Raw genomic sequence first — 19,246 nt, 5'->3', positions numbered from 1 at the left:
AATAACCCCCTCGACCGTCACTAACCAGGTACACGCTCCTCGCCACGATCACGCCCTTCTGGGTGACCCACGAGAACATTCTTGCACATGTCTCCCAAGCCCATACCGAGCGCTTGCTTGCCCTCACTGGGAACCACAAGCCTGGCACAGTCGGCTGTCGTGACAACGCCCGTCAGGGCACACAACTCGCCTTCGCGCTCTCCAGTCCCCGTGACAACACCGAGAGCGCTCAATCCATTCAAGCTCATGACCTGCATGGCATCGAGAACCGATGACGACGCGGGAAGTGAGACGAGAGGATGCAGAGGTACGTTGATCTCCTGCAGTGCTTTGCGGAACAAGGTTGGCGGCCGACGGACAAGATAGGCGAGTAGTAGAGCGTCACTCAGGATCCTAGGAGGATTCGAGGACAAAACAACGCGATGAATTCCAGAGGCAAACAGTGGAAGCAGTCGACTGAGCGGTGTCTCTGGCGGAAAGGAGTGACAGGGGTTCTTCTGTGATATGTCTGCATGTCATCAGCAAGATTAAAGCGGCTATACATACCGCACACGGCTCCGACACTGACACGAATGCCGCGCTTCAAGCGAGAGACCACGTCCTTGGAGCGATCATCCAGAATGTCTACCGAGACTTGGGCAGCAGACGCCAGCACAAGTAGCAGCACAGTGTTGAGATCGGCAAACTGCAGCGTTAGGGTACATCAACGACTCGACATACATCGAACAGCCCGAAAGTAGAGCCGTTTTGCACCAGTATGCTGGGATCTTGACTCTCCAGAAGAATCTGGGGTTTGGTCAGCTACATTTGGACAGACGGAACATACCTCTGTTGCCTGCTCAAGACCCATGTCTCCGGCCACCACAACGGCGGCTTCTTTCGCTACGTCAGCAGCCGGAACGTCTAGCCAGCCGTCCGTCTGGTCGGTCATCTCCGGTTCTAATACGAAAGAGCTGCTCAGAGATACCGATCCGCTCAAGGACCCCGAACCTCTTCGGTGAGAGTTCCATTGGCGAGGAGAGAAGGCTGCGGCTTCCGACAACGAGCCGAATGACCCGCGGTTGACACTGCCATGGCGCTGCGGAACGGGGAGCGGGACAGCTCGTGGAGATGCGGCCACCGGAACAGCACGGGGGGACGTGCTGATGGATGCGGACCTCGGGGATGAAGCAGTGCTCGGTATGGCACGAGGCGAGGAGCCGGTTTGAGGAGAAGCTCCAGGCATTTGGAGGGAAGGACGCCTGGCTCGCGGGAAGGTATCGGCTTGGCCCGGAGACGTCATCGGACTTGATGTGCTTTCCGACGGCAAAGGCTGAAGAGGGATTGACTTGGACGATACAGGATCAGAGTTGGAGAAGAACGCAAGTTTTGCGAGCTCAGCGCTGTTAGAAAGATGTTGAGCGTGGAAACAGGAGTGTGATGTGATGTGATGTGCCGGGAAGGCGGAGTAGTGATAGATCGAGGTCGGGACCACCTGACCCCGCTGTCAGGAGCCTCAAGTGGGGCTCCACACTACGTATCACCTGACATGGTCCGACGGCTCTGGTTCAAATAGGTGGTCGACTATCATCCAGCTCACATGCAAATACATCGCCAGGTAAAAATGTAAACAATACAACAGGTGGTCATGAACGGTTCGTTAAAGAGTGTCGAGGTCAACTGTCAACCGAAGTCCTCATGGAGGGTCGACCAGGACAGGGCAACGGCTGGCTGCGGACCCCCGAAGTAGCCGAACCGTTGCCACCGATGCGGATAGGGCCCGTAGAGAGCGAACGGGCCCGCAGGACATTCCCAGCCGCTGGAGTCAGCTCTGCGGAGGAGCGACTCGTTCCGTTATCGCCAACTGTCCAGCCGAAAGAGCGTCTGCGGAAAGCTGGGATATGTTCGGATGCCCGTCGCAACATGTGACGCAAGCCGCGGGTGGGTTCTTCGTCTGAAGAGTCGAACACCTCAGCGGATTGCCCCTGCTGTACCGCATCCTTTCGCGAGGCAGGTCGAGGTTCGGAGCTCTCTTCACCGCTTTCCTCGGATCCTTCGTCGTCCTCGTCCTCCTCATCCGCCAAATAGGACAGGATGTCCTGCGAAGGAGCAGGGCTGCCGGCCCTACCTTCGCGAGGGCCGGGAAGGGCGGGTCGCAGCGGTTCCGGTTCCGCTGGCGGGGGACTGCAGTGGCGAGAGCAACTGTTGTGGCTCTGCACTGCCGATGGGTCCACTCGAACGTGAGCTCTCCCGCGGCCTTCGATCGCCTTGTCTGAGGCATGATTTGGGCGATATATTCGCGGAGGAGGGGGAGACTTGGTTCTGTTTTCCAGCAAGGACAATGCCTTGTCCAGAGCTAGGTTGCGAGAGTTTAGAAGGAAGGCTGGCTCGTCCTCCTCAGAATCCGACATGCCGTCCTCTGAATCCTCGACATACCCCGGGTCCAGAGGTTCATGAGTGTCAAGGAAGTCTGCGACACAGTGCGGTCTGTGGGGAGACTGGCGCGTCGCTACAGCAAATTTGAGCGCCGGACGCGGTGGCTGCAGTCAGTTTCAGTAACGCAAGGGTCCATACCGATGACAGCACCCGGACCTCTTCTGGCGTGGACGGGGCCGCGGTTGCCTTGGCGGATGGCAAATGGAAAACCTCGCCGTCTGAGATACTGCCTCGACGCAGTATGGAAACAGGTTCCTCCTTTATCCGGGGGCTCCCAAATGCAGTCGAAGGGGGGGAGGAGGAGGCAGAAGGACCAGACAGGTGGTCGCAGCGCTTTCCCCGTTCCCCGCTCTTGGGTGACGACAGCAGACTCGTAAGCAAGGACAGTGGTCGAGGCAGGTCATTCCCGTCACTGCTGCTCAGAGCTTCACTGTCGGAGCCTGGGACAGCAGCTAAGGGCTGCTTTGTGAATTCGAGTGAGCCCGATTGTTCGGGCTCCCCGAGCGAGAGGCATGGTCTCGTAGAAAGCCGCGCGGGCATGTTCGCCGGTGTCGAGGAAATGTCACCCGTCAAGGAATCGCCGTAGGCGACGTTGACAAGTCCACAAGCATTCGATGATCGGAGAGGGCAACGATGGAGTGGTGGATAGAATGAGAGCGTGCTGCCGACGCAGATTCAGCCAACGGCGGGATGTAGTGAGTCAGCGGTGTGCGAGAAGGTCCAGTGAGGACCTCTTGCAGAGTTGGTCGGTTTCGCTCTCCACTGGGGTGTGATAGAGCTGACTACCGCTTCTGTCCGTGTTGTATGAAGCGCGGTACGCGGCTCGGTAACCCAAGGTTTGACGAGGTGGTCGAAGTGAGGTGGATCGTTACATGTGAAGAAGCAGAACGTTGATAATGTGGTGGGGAAAGCCAGGAGATTGACGCGGTGGAGGGCTCTTGGTAGCTAGCGGACCCATCCACTGAGCAGTGCTGTCCTAGATGCGCTAACGTTGCGTCCGTGCGCCACTGCTCACGCGTGGTTGCGATCCCCTATGCGGTCCTCCTCCCACACATAGGCGGCCGTATCTCACTGGTGCGCCTACATATTTGGCAACGCATGCAGCGCACGTCATTGTGTCTCCACCGTCTGAGCCGCGGTTGGATCCACGTCGGGTACGTCGGGTACTCGTGCTGCATCTCTGACATTTTGTACCGGCGATCGTTAGACATCCTGCGCGCATACCTTGGTGCTGTCACTGAGCCCTTGCAAAACGTTTGGATGGGATGGCTGTGGACAACTGTTGCGACACCCAGGGCTCGCAGGGCAGTTGCCGGGCGGCTTAGGACCCACCCAATTGACCACCACCAGCCCCACTCATCCCGGCTCCCCAATCGCGAAATACAGCCAGGATCACCACGCGACTCTACACTCGACGGTGCTCGGCGTGATTGTGTGGGTGGTAGGTTGTTTACGTCATGGAGGGGGCCCGGGACGTCACCCCACGCACCTCCCCTACAGGCTCGCGATGCGGCCGTCGTCTACCACACGGTTTTGCCTAGGTTGCTGAGACTGGACAGACTAGGCGATGAAAGGCAACATGTAGATGCACCAGAGAAAGATGTCCTGGCCTAACTGACGTGTGGCGTCTGTGCTTTACATCATGATGTATCGTTCGTGGTCGCCAAGCTTCGGCGTCTCGGAATCACTAGTGCCGCCTGGCGGCCACCTGCCTTGTGTCTACCGACAGGATGACTGACTGACTAGAGCGGTCGAGCACCAGAGGCAGACGAAGAGCGGGCTGGCGCGCCTTGGCAAGGTTTTAATTACCGCCCCCAGATCGTCCCTCAACTCCTCGGACCTGGCGCTCCGCGCACACGCTCTATCTACTGCCATTTCCGCTGCCGCCCAGGTCCCACATCGCACTTCGCTTGGGGCCGTGGAGCGCATATTGACATGCCTCAGGCTGTGCATTCTGGCCTCTGCATCTTGACTGGTCCAGTTCCGCCAGCCCCCAGATCGTCGTATGCTCAGCCGCGTCGCAGTCCAGACACTCCCCAGCGGAGGCCCCATCCAATTGTATTGAGTGCCCTCGGTGGATTACAAGGTGTTACTGATCACGCTCCGGGCACAGTCCACTCCTTCCCTCATCCCCGGATCCACAAACACCACCCTGTCTTCATCCAACTCACTCCATACTTTCACTCTTCGATCCAACATCCGTCACTCCTTCTAACTCAGCAAACTCGCAATGCCTCCTCATGAAAGCTCCCCCCTGCTGGGTGCCAACGGAGCACCCAGTGTGGAGCGGATGCGTTTTATTCACTCGACCAAGTATCTCCTTCTCGGATCGTGGATGAACGCCCTCCTCATCGCCGTGCCCCTCAGTCTCTACTCGGAGCACGCTGACTGGCCCGCATCCTACCGTTTCATTACCTCGTTCCTTGCGATCATTCCCTTGGCCAAGGTGAGATAACTGCACCACGCTTGCTGTCTACAACCGACACGGGCGCTGACTTTACAGCTCCTCGGCGATGCCACTGAACAGCTCTCGATGAAGATGGGCCAGACTCTCGGTGGTCTCCTCAACGCATCGTGAGCAACAGCCAAAGAAATCCCCGATTACTGACGTGTGGCGCAGCTTCGGAAACGCCGTGGAGCTCATCGTTGCCATCGTCGCCCTGACCCAGAACCAGTTACGCCTGGTGCAGACCTCTCTTCTGGGCAGCGTTCTCTCCAATCTTCTTCTGGTCCTCGGAATGAGCTTCTTTGCCTCGGGATTCTACTTCCACGAGTCGACCTTCCAGGTCACAGCGGCACAGACCAGTGTGTCGCTCATGAGCCTGTCCTGCATCACCCTTATCATTCCCGCCGCTTGTGAGTATAAATGACGCCGCCGAGCTCACTGCAGATCACCTTTCGAACAAGACCGGCGGTTGGTTCGAGGGAGCTGGTAAATCGACTCCATCTGACGACCCCTCTCTTCCCGGCCTGCTCACGCTTTCCCGCGGAACCGCCGTTCTGCTCCTCCTTACTTACCTCGCTTACCTTGTCTTCCAGCTCCGCACTCACGCCAATCTCTTTGAGGCCGAGGAGGACGAGGAGGAGACCCCGACCATGGACAAGTGGAGCTCGGCCATCTGGTTGTGCATCGTTACTGTTGTCACCGCTTTCTCCGCCGATGTTTTGGTCGGCAGCATTGACGAGACCGCCCAACAATGGCACCTTCCTTCTCAGTGAGTTGACAGGATTATATTGGGTCTGACGTTTTCAGGTTCATCGGTCTCATCCTTCTCCCTCTTGTGAGCAGCTTGTGCGGTGCGTCATTGACGTCCAGGTTGGCAACGCGGCCGAGCACGTCACCTCCGTGTGGATGGCCTGCAAGGGTAAGATGGAGCTCACTATCGGCGTTGCGGTCGGATCGAGTATCCAGATCGCAGCCGGTATGATCCCTCTTCTGGTCATCATTGCCTGGCCCATGAACAAGGACCTTACGCTTGACTTCACCACGTTCGAGACCATTGTCCTGTTTGTGTCGGTCATGCTCGTCAACCTACTGCTCCAGGACGGTGCGTACTTCCGTTTCAGATTATTCAACCTTGCTGACCGTGTCTTTCCTCCCCTTTCGTCCTCATCTTACACGTCCAGGCCGGTAAGTCATGCATACCTAACAGCCGTACAATTACTGACACGCCTCCTCACAGCACGAATTACCTCGAAGGTGTTTTCCGTGAGTTCGAACCTGTCGGACCCTGCTGACAGCCAGTCATCGTCCTTTACTTCGTTATCGCTCTTGCCTACCTCGTGTAGACGAGCACGGCCCCGCGATGACACCAATCCGTATGCAAAGCTCTCGTTCTTACGTTACGCTTCCAATGAATTATCTCTTGCTGCGAGCATGGCTGGTTGCCCTGCGTATCCGTTTCGGGTTGCCGATGCTGAGCATCTCCTCCGAGCCTCGCTTAACGAGTGTGCTCGAGTCCGCGTCCTCCATCTTCACTCCAACAGAGTCTGCGTTGCTCGTTGCGACTCTCGAAGAGCCACCAGCTTGGACAGCTTTGGCAAACATGACGGCTTGGGCCCAGCCGGCGCAGGGACCCCAGCACTCGGCGAGGAATGATTGGACGTCGCCATAGATAGCTGGTGACATACGCTTAGCCTTGAGACTCGAAGGAAACGAAGGGTGACGCATGGCGATCTTGTGCAGGTGGGTGTCGATGGGGACGAGAGACAACTGAGCAACGTCAGCACGTCGCAGAGCACCGACCCACTTGATCCATGCACATCAACTGCACACAGTCTGCTACCTTGCGGCCCACTCCTTTAAGCTCAAGGAGGCGTCCACGCGTCTCCTCCAGCGGGGCCGCGCGCCATCGAGCGAGCTCCTCATCAACATTGTCAAAGACGCGCAATGAGTTGAGTGTCGACGCGATAAAGGCAGCCCTGTAGCCAAACCCAAGATCTCGTAGAACCTGTTCGAGGCCGATCAAAGGGATGTGCTCAGCTCTCGGGAACAGGTGGTAGGTAGTTTGTCCTTGCCCGTCCGGGTTATCGAGCGTGAGGACTGGTGAGGAGAACGCGATGCAGAGTTTGTGCAGCAGCGAGGATATGCGCGTGATGTGGTTGTTGGTCGATGTGATAAAGCTGTAGAGGTCAGCGGCAAGCGTACAGGATTCTCGCACGCTATCAGACACTCCCAAGGGTCCTGACGCAAGACGCGCACACCGACAGCCTTCGCGTTCAGTTCTGTTTTACCGAAGAGAGCCGGATCTCGCTCCTCCCATGCCTGATACAGTTTCGTGAGGTCGGGATACTGCGACAGCTGAAAATAGTCTTCGAGCCACAAGCGGGTGTCGTCAGCTGCTGGCGAGGCAGTCGACGGAGTCGCCGAGACCGCTGTGTAATAGATGTGCGTTGGTGACTGTCGCAGGCAGACAACGCGGGGTGGGGAGTCAATCGCTCTCGAATACTCCTCCGTGATCTCACTTCCGCTCTCCGGCAGAGCATGCCGATGCCAAAGAAATGACTGACCGACCGGCAAAGTGTTGGCGAGAGTCAGGTTAGACGGCGTCACAGGAAGTGACGACCACCCGTGTGGAAACGGTGGACGTACGCGCTTGAGATGTGACGCCATGGAAGGTGATGAAAACAACCATGATCCCGAGTTTGGACCCGGTGATATCTCAGGTTCCAGAGATTTAGTGGATTTGAGGGTTCAACTCCTGCATCGCTCACAAAATAATGTACAGGCTTCTCGCATCACAATCTACTATGGCCACTACCTCTACTGTTCCACGCGACGCGTCTATCCTACAACGCGGTGGAGCTTGTGCATGTCTGGGTGGGTTAGCTTTCGCAATATTACGACTCTGCAACATACCGCTCAGCAGCAGGTCACCCTGCTTCAGGAACTGCTCATAGATGGCAGTCTTGTTCTGGGAGGAAAGCTTGTCGGTTGTGATCACGCCGCTGACCTTGTCGATCGTGCAAGCGATACGTCCGCTCGCAATGAATCGAGAAAGGTCACGGTCGATGAATGCCTCGCTGACACCAAACGAGCGGCTCATCCGCTCCAGCGTAAGACTGCGGTAACTCTCCAGAAGCTGTTGGTATGCCTTGATGCGCATCTCTCGCACATAGTACCGGGCATGCGGGGCAAGAATAGGGTTGGTCACCAGGTACGTCTGCTCTACGTCGGCGAGAGCAACGAAGAAGGCCGCGTAACTACTTTTGTAGAGAGAGTCGGCCATCGTAGTTAGAGGGGTAATCGAAGATACACAGCTGTTGACCTCGGAGCTGGACAGAATCTCCACGTCAGAAGCGAGCCTGGCAGGGAAGCTCACCTTGGATTTCAACGTCTTACGGTCGCAGCCCACAGCGGCAGCGAGTACCGTTAGCGCGACAAACTCCTCGTATTCCATCAGTTCTGTGGCCGTATAAGTAGACAAAGAATCGATCAACAGCTCGGCCGCTTGCTTGAAGTCACGAATCGAAAGAAGGTGCAGGGCCTTGTACACCTTCAGTCGGTTACGTCGGTCCCAATCGCCACCGGAATCGATGAGCCTGATGTTAACGGCTTTCCAAAGCACTTGACTTACTTGGCTGCCCGGTCAATGTTTGCAGTGACCAACTGGACGTCGGAGCTGAAGAGGCCCATCCTCACGAGGGCGAGGACGAGGTCGATCCTCGCCCCAAGTCCCGTCGTCTTCTCCAACGCTGTCTCTAAAGCAGGGACAGCCTGCTCCTAACACAGTTAGCTTGATCAGAACAGCATTACTCACTTTGCTGCCGATGCGACAAAGATACATGGCCTTGGCCCGCAGCAGCTCTGACACTTCGCTTTCTCCCAGATTCTCCTCAGCATCCTTCAGCTTGTCTTCAAGGGTTTTCAATTCCGCGGCGTTTCGCTCCTCCAGTTGGGGAAGAAGATCAGTCTTGGGAGGCTGGACTGAGAGTGTGCGCAGGTAAGGCGCCATCTCTTGCCGTCAGCTGGTTAGGGCGGGACCGTCCAAACCCACCGTCTTTCTCCACCGCTTCCCAGAAGGACGTGCTGGCCGCATCGCGGAGTCGCGGGACACTGGCAATTTGGTATTGCCACTGCGGAACTTTAAGGTTCGGATAAGGCAAAGGAACGCTGTCGTCCGCCATGCTGAAGAATGTCTGTAGAGGTCGTTCTGTAGGGGGAGATGATGATGATGATGAGGTGAGGTTGGTAACTGACGCAACGCGCGTCCGCAGAGCACGTGACATTTTACACGTGTCATTCCTCGGGCGAGGTGCTTAACAATGTCCACCTCGGCATTCGCTCTCGCTTACCGGCGTCCATGAACCGGCCGGCGCGCCCAGCGGGCCATGATCCTTCCGCCTGTTTTCTTGCCATTACAACCGTCATCTCTACATCTTCCTCACTATGGCGAGCCACTCCGCAGGAGACAAGGTGTCTCCAGCGAGAGATATGGACACCGTCCACCTTCAGCGACCTTCAGATCTCAGGCAAGCATGGCTTGAGAGTCGACATCGGGCGAAAACCGACAAGTCAAGTTGGGACTACAGTGCGTTTTGTGGTGGAGACGCTGCTCTCGTGACCTCCTAACGACCCTCAGTTATCACGAGTGGGATCGTCGGCGGCATTGCTGGCTGTGTGGTAAGTGCTCAAGGCTTATTATAGACGCCATTGGAGTCATGCTCACCAGCGTAGGCCAAGACGGCAATCGCTCCACTGGATCGGGTCAAGATCTTGTTTCAAACCTCGAACTCCGACTTTCGGAAATATGCAGGTACGGCTGACATGAGCGAGAACACTACTTACAACAGGCACGCCTGCTGGTTTGATCCATGCTATGGGCAAGATATACCGGACGACGGGGTTTTGGGCCTGTTTCAAGGGCACTCGGCAACATTGCTTCGAGTGTTCCCTTATGCCGGTATCAAGTTCATGTTCTACGACTGGATTGAAAAGGTGTGCGTCGCCTTTGGATTGTGCTGATGTCAGATCTTGATCCCTACCCCCGACAAGCGGACACCAGGCCGATTTTTCCTGGCAGGAGCAACGTCCGGTGTTGCTGCCGTGATGCTGACCTACCCCATGGAGCTCGTAAGAGTGCGCATGGCTTACCAAACATCGGGCACGGAGCGACCGACGTTGCGCCATGCCGTTCGTTCGATATACGAGGAGGCTCGAGGGAACCCGGGCGTGTCGCCATTTACCCGTGCTCTGCCGTTCTACCCATTTTATCGCGGATTCTCGGTCACATTGCTGGGGATGATCCCTTACGCGGGCGTGTCCTTCTTGACGTACGGCACCCTCAAGACGCATTTGCCGAAATATGTACCGTACCTCCGCGCTCGACCAACCCAGCGGGACCTGTTGTGCGGAGCAGTGGCAGGCCTCATCAGCCAGACGTGCAGTTACCCCTTCGAGGTCGTACGTCGCCGGATGCAGGTAGGAGGCGCCCGCGGCGGTCCCGGTATCAACTGGAGACAGGCTGTTGGCTCAATCTACAAAGCCAGCGGATGGCGAGGCTTCTTTGTGGGCTTGAGCATTGGCTACATCAAGGTCATCCCCATGACCAGCATCTCGTTTGCTACCTGGCAGTTCCTCAAGAGACTTTTGGTTCTCCCTTGATTACCTCAATTGTAACAACAGAATCGTAACACTAGATTTACATATGCATACTCTTATACATTGTGCGCAGAAGTGCACAAGGGTTAGACGTTCTCATCGTGAAGTTTGTTGGGCAAAAGTGCGGCCTGCAACGTCAGCAGCGCGGTACCGAGTCAGACTTGCCTGATCCCATGATCGGATAACACCATCTATGAGGCCGCGAAGCTCGAGCAATGCTCGCTCGACACCTGCAGCTCGAGCGTTGGTAGACAGACTGGGAGTTTCACCCGAGGAATCTCGGAGAAGTCGTCGGGCTTCGATCTCACGGGTGAGGACGTCTTTTTGGCGGGCGAGATTGTCGCGTTCGGAGCGTAGTTGCTTGATGAGAGCATGCAGAGTTTTCACCTCAGCTTGTGTGTTTTGCAGGGCAGTATTCTGTTGAGCAACATCGCGGCGCAGCTTCTCGATGTCCTCGTCTCCCCCTCCCTGAATGCGACTAAGCTCCATCTCGCGATCCATCAATGTCGATTTGGCTGAAGCCAGTTCCGCCTGCAGTTTCCCGAGGTGCGAATAATCAACTGGAGTGCCCGTAATCAGTTCCTGATCTCCCGAAGATGGGGGCTGTTCGGCAGACTTGGATGCGAGCAGCGTCGAGAGTCTGGCGCGCAATCGATTGTTCTCGTCTTGGATATTGTTCACGGTCATCTCGAGCGCCGTGCTGCACTGATTAGCTGCGTTGGACGCCCCAGACTCACAGCTCTTCGCGCTTCTTGTTACGGCTCCTCTCAGCGGCCCTGCGATTCTGCAGCTTCTGCCGTTCCTTCTTCTCCTCCACCGTCAGCCCCTGAGTTGCCGCTTTGCCGCGAAGTGGTTGTTCGTGGGCTGCAGCATCCGGCAGGTTGCTGCCCTCATTGATGATAGCATGTTCATCGCCAGCAGCAGTGTGGTGCTCGTGCGTCGGTGCGGCAGCCGCGTTGCCTTGCGGAAAAGTCGAGTCGAAGATGTCGTCCATGACGAAAGCGATGTACCATGGATTCGATGATAAACAAACAAGTGTCAATAACAAACGGGGACGAGGGTGTCCTCCATTTATGACGTGTAGCGAATTGCGCGGAGGCGTTTTAACCGATAGGACCCACACGAGCGTGAATGACTGAAGTGACACATGGGCGGTCACGGGATCGGGCGGAGCGAGCTTTCCCACGGTGACATATCACGTGACTGTCACGCCAATCACCATTCCAGTTTTTAAAAGTTTGGCCGACGACCCCATTGTTTGAGGCGGCAAGCTCACAATCGACCGACCGTGTGAAAGCTGGGAATAAGCACAGGCTCCCTCCGACCCTCGGGCTGTCGCGAATAACTGCCATACACAATCGATGTTCGTGAGTCGGCCTGCTGCTGTATGAAGCGACAAATGCGTCGCAGCCACCATAATGGGGTGCGTACATGTCTGAGGGTACAGGTTTGCTCACGGCTCTCGGAGTCGACTGTACATTCGACAAGAAGGGCTCGCAAGTTCAAATCTCAGGCTGAAACGGCTGCTCTTGGCGTCCTGCCACTTGGACAAAGAAGGTTGGACAACATAAGTAGCCGATCGCGACTACACTCTGCTTGATGTTGGTGAAAGCCCATTGAGCGAGTGTCCCTGGGAAAGATTCCTGGTGTTTCGTTACGCCGCATTTTCAGGATTCTCGTCCTGCCCCTTGGAAATACAAAACAGCACAACATAAGTAGCCGATCGCGACTACACGCTGCTTGATGTTGTTGAAAGCCCATTGAGCGAGTGTCTCTGGGAAAGACTCCTGGTGTTTCGCTACGCTGTATTGTCAAGATTCAGTAACTCAGCGTGCGGACTGGAATAACTGCCAGAACTGTAAAAACGTTTCCCAGTTCCTTGTCGATGCATCATCCGCGCTGAACGGGTCCGGGTCCTTACGGGGAAGCAGAATCACCCGACTGGCCTAGTCCGTCCTTGTGGCCATTGAGGGTCCCGACAAGGGCAAGTATCACCAACACCTCTCCGAAGGCCAACATGCCCACGCAGCTGCACGAGCACACCGCAGTGGTGACATCGAAGCCCACGCGTGTCACAGATGGGACTTTCGACCTCGGCAAAGCAGGCAAAGACATGCTATTCTCACCCAAGCACTGATGCTACCTTGGGAGATGCAACCGTATGCATAGACCGATGTGGCAACTGAGGATGAGATGTTCCCTGATGGGCGGATGGACCCGTGGGGGCATATAAAAGTTTTGAAGACTGGGCGACCTGTGAAAAACTGCCTTGTTTTAGACCGAAAAGCAGCCGCGTTCGACGTAGCGGGTCAGACAAACTTGGCGAGTTTAAAAGTCCCTGCAGGTTGATAGGCTGAGATCAAGCGTGGCTCGACCTCCGCGGCTAAGTATAGTCTCAAATGGCAGTGTGCTGCACTATAACCCACTAGGGCTAGCTCAGTGGTATACCAATGGCCGGTGTGCAATGTGTTGCCGCCCCAAAGAAGCGCCTATATTGCAGTACATGTTATGGGCCACACGGACGAGTAGTGGACTAGGAGGCTCGATGTACGGAGCAGACGTCAGATTTGCATTGCATAGATGACATGCTCTGATGTGCAAACAGAAGCCGGGAGCTTGAAGGGTTGGGCCTGTCGCTCTCTAGCGTGCCCCGACCGCCCCAGACGTTTGCTCACGGTTAGTAGTCCCAAGCATTGGGCAGCGACACATACTGCCCTCGCGTACGGTCCGCTTTCATGGCAAATAATGCGTATCAGGGCGTACAAACAGGCTCCCGTGCGCTGCGACACTCCCTAGAGACCCTTGAAGTTGGGCTACACGTACGCCAAGAGTCTTGATGGGCTATTGTGGAAACAGCCCACGCCAGCAGAACGAGGTTGAACTACGTTCCGAGGCATTTGACGAGCTTCACAGACGCGTCAGACGATAGAGGAGGTCGAACAACGTCGGGAGACTTCTGACCCTTGACAGACATAGGTAGAGGAAGAACTGCGAAAGATATCAGAAGTCGTCTGGCAGATCCCTTCAGGAGGTAGCGAGTGTCAAACTACATCGGGAGATTCAGAGAGCCTGAGAATGCCTCAGAGGTGCTTCGGAGACTGAAGCAGAGAGTTGAAGCATATCCTGGGCAAGAGAGCGTTCTGACGACCCTGGTGTGTTCTGGGTAGCATGAGCTAATGGCAGCACTGAGTTTCATCGGTAGATTCGCACTACAGACGGGTCAAGGTCGGAGGCAGCCTCTCCTTCTTTCAAGCTTTCCCACGGTGGTCTACCTCTGAACTGAGCTTTTGGGTTGGGAAGAGTCCACCTGGGACGACCTACACCGATGCCCGTTTAGAGTTGCACCACCGGGCAGGGATGCTCGATAGCCTTTTCCATTCAAACCGGCCTCGAGGTCGGAGACAGGCCGCGCTTGATCCATGGTTTCCCACGGTCAAATCATACATGAAAGTGCCCTCGCCTTCGAATTTGCCTCATGGAGGAAGGTCAAGTCATATTCTCCTTACCAGGGTTCATCGCCTTGAACGGGATGCGCTGCGCAGTTTTCCTGTGAGGTGTCTGTTTTTGGCGCTTTTTATTCGGAGCCCCGATCTCTACCGCCGCGCTCAGCGCTCGTGGGAATTCTGAAAGAGGTCTGAGTGGCATCAGCTTTCCCACGATAAAAGCTTCGATGTGGCACCAGTTTCCCACGAGTGTGTGGCACCAGTTTCCCACGAGTGCCCTTCCAGCTTTTCCACGATTGTTCTGGGGCTCCGGGCAGCTCCCATCGTTCCCGCGTTCCCCATCCTTCACGTGACAACCTGGTGAGAAGCACGGTGCAACCTGGCCGTCTTTACGTAACATTCATGCATTGTGGCACCGACTTCTACTGCCCACTGTCCCAACCTTCGAGGTTGCGGATGACTTGGTAGTAAAACTGGATGGAGCTGAGGTGGGCTCGGAGACTGATACGTTCATTGACGGTGTGCTGGTTCAGCGACTCGTTTAGGTAGGCGGGGGTGTACCGGAAAATATTCTCGGTCACGTTCCACATGTGCGCCGTGTCCGTGTTGGCTGGTGTTAGGGTATACATCGCGGTGCACTCACCATACATGCCCGTCGGGGTGACGAGGGTGTCGTTGCCCCACACGGCCTTGATAGTGCCGGCAAGCAGCTTGAAGGAAGGCCCATTGTCCGGTGTCACTGGTGCGGGCTCCAGGCCAGGATCGTTGCCGATGTAGGCAATGGACAAGTTGCCCGCGGGAACGGGCGTGCCCGTTCCACCCGTCAGCTCACTGACGGGGGTGTCGTGAGGAGTGACGTTCAAGGGGTACCCCTGTCCAAACGCGGTGACGCTAATGTTGAGGCTCTGGGCGTATGGCACCACCACATCAATGTAGTGCTGGGCAGTCTCCTGGACGCTCGACGTGAACGCGATGCGATGATTAATGGACGCTGTAATCAGCACGGCTCCTCCATTTGCTCACCATTAACGCTCTCCGGCAGCGCATTGATCTTGTTTCCGCCATTGATCAGATCGATGGCAGTCGTAGTTGTCAGGAAAGCATTGGCAATGCGGTCGTGCTTGCCGAGCTCATCGGCTAGGCCTTGCCACTGAGACGGGTCCTGGATACGGCTTTTCAGGTCACCCGGAATGTTGGCAGCATACTCGGCCAGACACGCGAGGTAATGCAAGAAGGGGTTGCCTTCGTCGAGCTTGCTGGGATACGGGTTGCTCTCAAAGTTTGCGAGGATCAGCGACATTAGGCCGACTTTGAGCTGTCAGCACCGCCGGCACAGTAACCTACTTCCAGTGTGAGGCAGCGGGGAGCTCGAGTGCCCGCCCAAGGTGCTCAGGCTCAGCTGGAACGAGGCGCTGCCCTTTTCTGCCATGCCCAGACTGGCGACCGTTGTGCCATAGACTTCGCGGACACCAGAGAATCCCTCATCCACCACAAACGCGACACCGTGCTGGCCATAGCGCTGGTGAATGATTTCGGCTACCTTGCCTGCGCCGCGCTCTCCACCGACCTGACCGTGAGTGCGGGGATATGTATCAGGCCTACCTCTTCGTCGAATCCAATCGAGAGCAGCACTGGACGGTCGGGTTCGAACCCCTCCGCAATGAGCTGTTCAACCGCGGAAAGTTGCCCGATCAGAGTGTTCTTCGTGTCGCTGGCCCCTCTGCCCCATATCCAAGCTCCCTCCGATTCGTTGGACACAAAGCCGGAGAAAGGAGGGTGCGTCCACTGCCCCTCCGTCTCATTCAATACAGGCACGACGTCTTCGTGGGACATGAACAGAATCGGGGCCTTGGTGCTATTGCCGCCGAACGTGAAGAGGTGGCTGTGCACATTGACAGTCTCGTGAGTTGCGTGTTGGAAGACGGTCGGGAATTCTTGACGCAAGAACTCGGCGAAACGCGTGTGCGAATCGAACACTGTGTCGTTTGGGTTCATGGGCATGTTGTCGTACGAGACAGTCGGAATCTGTACCGCCCTCGAGAGACGCTGGGCGGCCGCACTGGCATAGCTCTCGTTGGCGGCCGGGTTCCAACCGTCACCCTTCACCAGCGCGGGCGGCTGGGCAGGGCACAGCGATGTGTTGCCGGCATTGTTATTCGCCGCGACAAGAGTCGCGCAGATAATTGTGAAGAGCACCATCCTGGTTTGTCTCGAATGGCAGTGTGCTGCACTGTGGGACTCTTGTCGCAGTTATGTAGCTGTCTCGCGCATCCCCAAAGAATCCAACAAGTTGCCCACATTATTCCCAGCCCACATGAAGCGCAGGCTGTCCAAAAGCTTAACCTCTGTGACATCATGTCTCATGACGAGGAAGTCCGAAGTGACTACAGTCACTTGACCAGTCAGCTGCCAGTCATATGCTCACAGATGAGAGGTGTGGAGTAGGTCGTAACGAATTCCATAGCTTCGACACCCCTGAAATAACAGTGCCACAAACGACAATCGGGTGGTCGGATGAATTTCCGAAAACGCCGACTCATTGTAGGGCACGATTTTCAGTGAGCAAGCGCTGCTTTGGTGGTTCTCCACTCTACAACTTCTTTCTCGTTTTACAAAACCGGTGGAAGAAGACCATCACAATGTCTGACGCCGGATCCAACGCTTCCAACGCCCCTGAGCAGGTCGAGCAGGTCGAGGTCGCCGACAACTCTGGCCCCATGTCGGTCGAGCAGGCCCTCGAGGAGGTCGTCAAGACTGCCCTCGTGAGTTTTTGGGTGGAGATAGCGCTGACGCCTTAGATCCACGACGGTCTTGCCCGTGGTCTCCGCGAGTCCGCCAAGGCCCTCGACAAGCGCGAGGCTCACCTCTGTGTTCTCGTCGAGACCGTCACCGAGGCCGAGTACTCGAAGCTTATCGAGGCCCTCTGCGCTGAGCACAACATTCAGCTCATCAAGGTCTCCGACGCCAAGGTTCTTGGCCAGTGGGCCGGTCTTTCCAAGATCGACCGTGAGGGCAAGCCCCGCAAGGTCGTCGGCTGCTCGTGCGTCGTCATCACCAACTACGGTGCCGAGACCGCTGGCCTCCAGGTCCTCCTCGACTACTTCAAGACCCGCTAAATCACATGTGAGTGTGCGATCTTGGCTTGCATCTTTCAAGATGAATATGGGACTCCCTCTTCGCATTCATGTGTGTCGACAACCCCTAGGAATCGAACCTACCTCGAAAGAGGCCATTTCCGCCGTCTGAACATCAAGCATCTCCTGCCAGTGTCAGTGCTGACGTTAGCGCGCAGTAGTCCTTTGCTGGAATTATTGCCATAGTAGGACTAGTGTGATGCAGATGCGTTGGTTGCATACGATGTTGCTACTGACGAGCCCAAACTCGAACACCGCCTCTCCGCTTGTCCTCGTCTTGAGCCACGTCGAACCCATTCCAGAGATTGTCCACTTCGTGGTAGCCGCGGATGCCGAGTGCCTCTCGGACGGTTGTGTTTCCTTGGCTTCTCTGCAGAGCCTCCCCGAACAACAGAACGTGCGAGGGCATCTCGGGCGTGGAGTCTTGGTGTCCGACTGCTCCCAGTGGCATCGGTGGGTAGGGGAAGACTTCCTGGACGTACGACACGGGTTGGTCGTAAAACATGTCCTGCTGCGTCCAGTGATGAGCTGCGCTCTGGAGTGGCGGGTCGCAGGTGAGGAACCAGCCGGTGATGTTGCGGCCGAGGTGGCTTGACCACGGTGTCGAGTGGCAGGGCATCAGCACCGCGACTTTGGACACGGTTCCGTACTCTCCACGCCGGAGCTTGTTCATGACCTCGACCTGTGCGCCTCCGTGGAAGACGTTGAGGTAGAGGAATGGCAGGACCGGGGCCAGGAGGATGAGGTAGAAGGCGCGCTTTGGTATCCGGACCCACTGTCTAAACGTCATGCCTGGCTTTTGGAAGCATCCGACCATGGATGCCCAGTAGTCGGCCTGGAGCGCGGGAAGGGCAAACATGAAGAGTTGAGGCAGGAGCGGATGCAGGAATCGCCACTCGGAATGAGGCGACAATGAGAACACGGCAATGGTGAAACAGACGGCGTGCCCCAGTCTGCGCATAGGCCGAGTCACGTCGAGGCGCGCAAGCGACACTGGCGTCACGCTCCGGGGCAGCACTGCTGCCAGGAACCCCTTTGCCCACCAGTACCAAAGAGGAAACAGCAGCAGCGGGAGTGACTGGACAAGATGGTAGGCTAACCCGGTTCCTCCGTAAAACGCCGCAACATTGCGGAGCACGTTTTGGTGGAAGAATGTGAACACAGGCAAGACGAGGCGGCCGACCATGAGATAGTCGACAACGGTAGCCGACAGTAGCACAAGGAGCCTGCGGTCAGTGACTGTGTGACGCCTCCCACTTGCCCTCCGAGCACTGCCGTCACGTTAAAGGAGACGAGCGCGCCGAGCCCACGCGTACGGTACAGAGACCACACGCTGGCCAGGTGGTAGTACGCCCAGAACACGAGCATCGTGGGTCTGATGCACACTGACAACGTTGCCAAGGCCGCGGCGACGAACACGCTGCTGGGCAGCTTTCTGGACGTCAGCGATGAATGAGTGCCTCTCTCACGATGCCTTTCCTTCGGCTCGGTCCATGGCAACCGGGTCGAGATTCTCAGGCCCCGGCGCCTTTAGCTCGGAAGAACATGTGTCCGGATAATACACTAGGGCTGCAGTCGTGAGGAGCGTCTCTGGGGATGTGGACAGCGCTCGGGGTAAGAGATGAGCGTTGAAGAGCGACGTCAGAGACAGGAACAGCTGTGCGAGTCAGACGTGAAACAAGGTCGACCTACAGCGGCAGTTGCCGCGCCCGGGCCTCTCAACTTGACTGCGAGCAACGACGTAAAGTAATCGGTCAAAGCTGCGATGAGCACGCCGATAAGGCGGGGCAGTGCAATCTAATGTCAGTACCTCACAAGCAAGGACGCTCACAGCCCACTCGGTATCTTGCAAACCGAGCATGTCAAGTGACTTGTACACGGCCATGAAGACACCGGGCCAGACCCAGCTTCGCAGCCTTCCGCCGCAGACCGCTCGCTTCAGCAGGTCAACGGGACTGCCACCCTGGGTTGCCGTGTAGGGGAGGTCGCGCCATTCCCATGTCAAGAACCCATGGCCGAAGACTGCAGAGTAGGCTGGCTCGAACGCCTGATAGAACTCGTCGGGCTGGAAGAAAGTGTGAGGGAGCAGTAGACCTAGCGACCGAAGCGTCAACGCAACGAGGAACGCATTAGGAATCATTGGAGATGGCGAG

General features: G+C 56.6%; 9 protein-coding genes across 9 annotated transcripts; 3 read left to right on the top strand and 6 right to left on the bottom strand.

Annotated features, from left to right (window-relative positions):
* Positions 1 to 20: 20 nt before the first annotated feature.
* Positions 21 to 2,955, bottom strand: A1Q1_06722 (uncharacterized protein; the record flags this gene model as incomplete). Its single annotated transcript, XM_014327771.1, has 5 exons — positions 21 to 508; positions 547 to 685; positions 827 to 1,474; positions 1,668 to 2,519; positions 2,572 to 2,955. 5 exons carry the CDS (start codon positions 2,953 to 2,955, stop codon positions 21 to 23), a joined length of 2,511 nt encoding a protein of 836 aa, XP_014183246.1.
* A 1,690-nt stretch (positions 2,956 to 4,645) lies between these two features.
* On the top strand, positions 4,646 to 6,128 carry A1Q1_06721 (calcium:hydrogen antiporter; the record flags this gene model as incomplete). The annotated part of the gene is made up of 6 exons (XM_014327770.1): positions 4,646 to 4,861; positions 4,919 to 4,989; positions 5,036 to 5,220; positions 5,306 to 5,583; positions 5,669 to 6,046; positions 6,099 to 6,128. The coding sequence occupies 6 exons, from the start codon at positions 4,646 to 4,648 to the stop codon at positions 6,126 to 6,128; spliced, it is 1,158 nt and encodes a 385-aa protein (XP_014183245.1).
* Positions 6,129 to 6,274: 146 nt separating this feature from the next.
* On the bottom strand, positions 6,275 to 9,042 carry A1Q1_06720 (uncharacterized protein; the record flags this gene model as incomplete). Its single annotated transcript, XM_014327769.1, has 7 exons — positions 6,275 to 6,628; positions 6,666 to 7,038; positions 7,089 to 7,290; positions 7,775 to 8,457; positions 8,526 to 8,632; positions 8,676 to 8,842; positions 8,913 to 9,042. 7 exons carry the CDS (start codon positions 9,040 to 9,042, stop codon positions 6,275 to 6,277), a joined length of 2,016 nt encoding a protein of 671 aa, XP_014183244.1.
* A 262-nt stretch (positions 9,043 to 9,304) lies between these two features.
* Positions 9,305 to 10,519, top strand: A1Q1_06719 (coenzyme A transporter; the record flags this gene model as incomplete). Its single annotated transcript, XM_014327768.1, has 4 exons — positions 9,305 to 9,446; positions 9,498 to 9,538; positions 9,593 to 9,853; positions 9,911 to 10,519. 4 exons carry the CDS (start codon positions 9,305 to 9,307, stop codon positions 10,517 to 10,519), a joined length of 1,053 nt encoding a protein of 350 aa, XP_014183243.1.
* A 93-nt stretch (positions 10,520 to 10,612) lies between these two features.
* Positions 10,613 to 11,510, bottom strand: A1Q1_06718 (uncharacterized protein; the record flags this gene model as incomplete). Its single annotated transcript, XM_014327767.1, has 2 exons — positions 10,613 to 11,216; positions 11,254 to 11,510. 2 exons carry the CDS (start codon positions 11,508 to 11,510, stop codon positions 10,613 to 10,615), a joined length of 861 nt encoding a protein of 286 aa, XP_014183242.1.
* Positions 11,511 to 13,576: 2,066 nt separating this feature from the next.
* A1Q1_06717 (uncharacterized protein) lies at positions 13,577 to 13,937 on the bottom strand (the record flags this gene model as incomplete). Its single annotated transcript, XM_014327766.1, has 2 exons — positions 13,577 to 13,689; positions 13,838 to 13,937. The coding sequence occupies 2 exons, from the start codon at positions 13,935 to 13,937 to the stop codon at positions 13,577 to 13,579; spliced, it is 213 nt and encodes a 70-aa protein (XP_014183241.1).
* Positions 13,938 to 14,381: 444 nt separating this feature from the next.
* On the bottom strand, positions 14,382 to 16,158 carry A1Q1_06716 (Gly-X carboxypeptidase; the record flags this gene model as incomplete). Its single annotated transcript, XM_014327765.1, has 4 exons — positions 14,382 to 14,909; positions 14,990 to 15,215; positions 15,300 to 15,466; positions 15,562 to 16,158. 4 exons carry the CDS (start codon positions 16,156 to 16,158, stop codon positions 14,382 to 14,384), a joined length of 1,518 nt encoding a protein of 505 aa, XP_014183240.1.
* Positions 16,159 to 16,598: 440 nt separating this feature from the next.
* A1Q1_06715 (40S ribosomal protein S12) lies at positions 16,599 to 17,075 on the top strand (the record flags this gene model as incomplete). Its single annotated transcript, XM_014327764.1, has 2 exons — positions 16,599 to 16,721; positions 16,791 to 17,075. The coding sequence occupies 2 exons, from the start codon at positions 16,599 to 16,601 to the stop codon at positions 17,073 to 17,075; spliced, it is 408 nt and encodes a 135-aa protein (XP_014183239.1).
* Positions 17,076 to 17,322: 247 nt separating this feature from the next.
* On the bottom strand, positions 17,323 to 19,233 carry A1Q1_06714 (uncharacterized protein; the record flags this gene model as incomplete). The annotated part of the gene is made up of 3 exons (XM_014327763.1): positions 17,323 to 18,319; positions 18,563 to 18,750; positions 18,925 to 19,233. 3 exons carry the CDS (start codon positions 19,231 to 19,233, stop codon positions 17,323 to 17,325), a joined length of 1,494 nt encoding a protein of 497 aa, XP_014183238.1.
* Positions 19,234 to 19,246: the final 13 nt, after the last annotated feature.

Source organism: Trichosporon asahii (genome assembly GCF_000293215.1).
Source record: "Trichosporon asahii var. asahii CBS 2479 unplaced genomic scaffold scaffold00008, whole genome shotgun sequence".
Lineage (NCBI taxonomy): Eukaryota > Fungi > Basidiomycota > Tremellomycetes > Trichosporonales > Trichosporonaceae > Trichosporon > Trichosporon asahii.
This window is presented reverse-complemented; position numbering and strand designations above follow the sequence as displayed.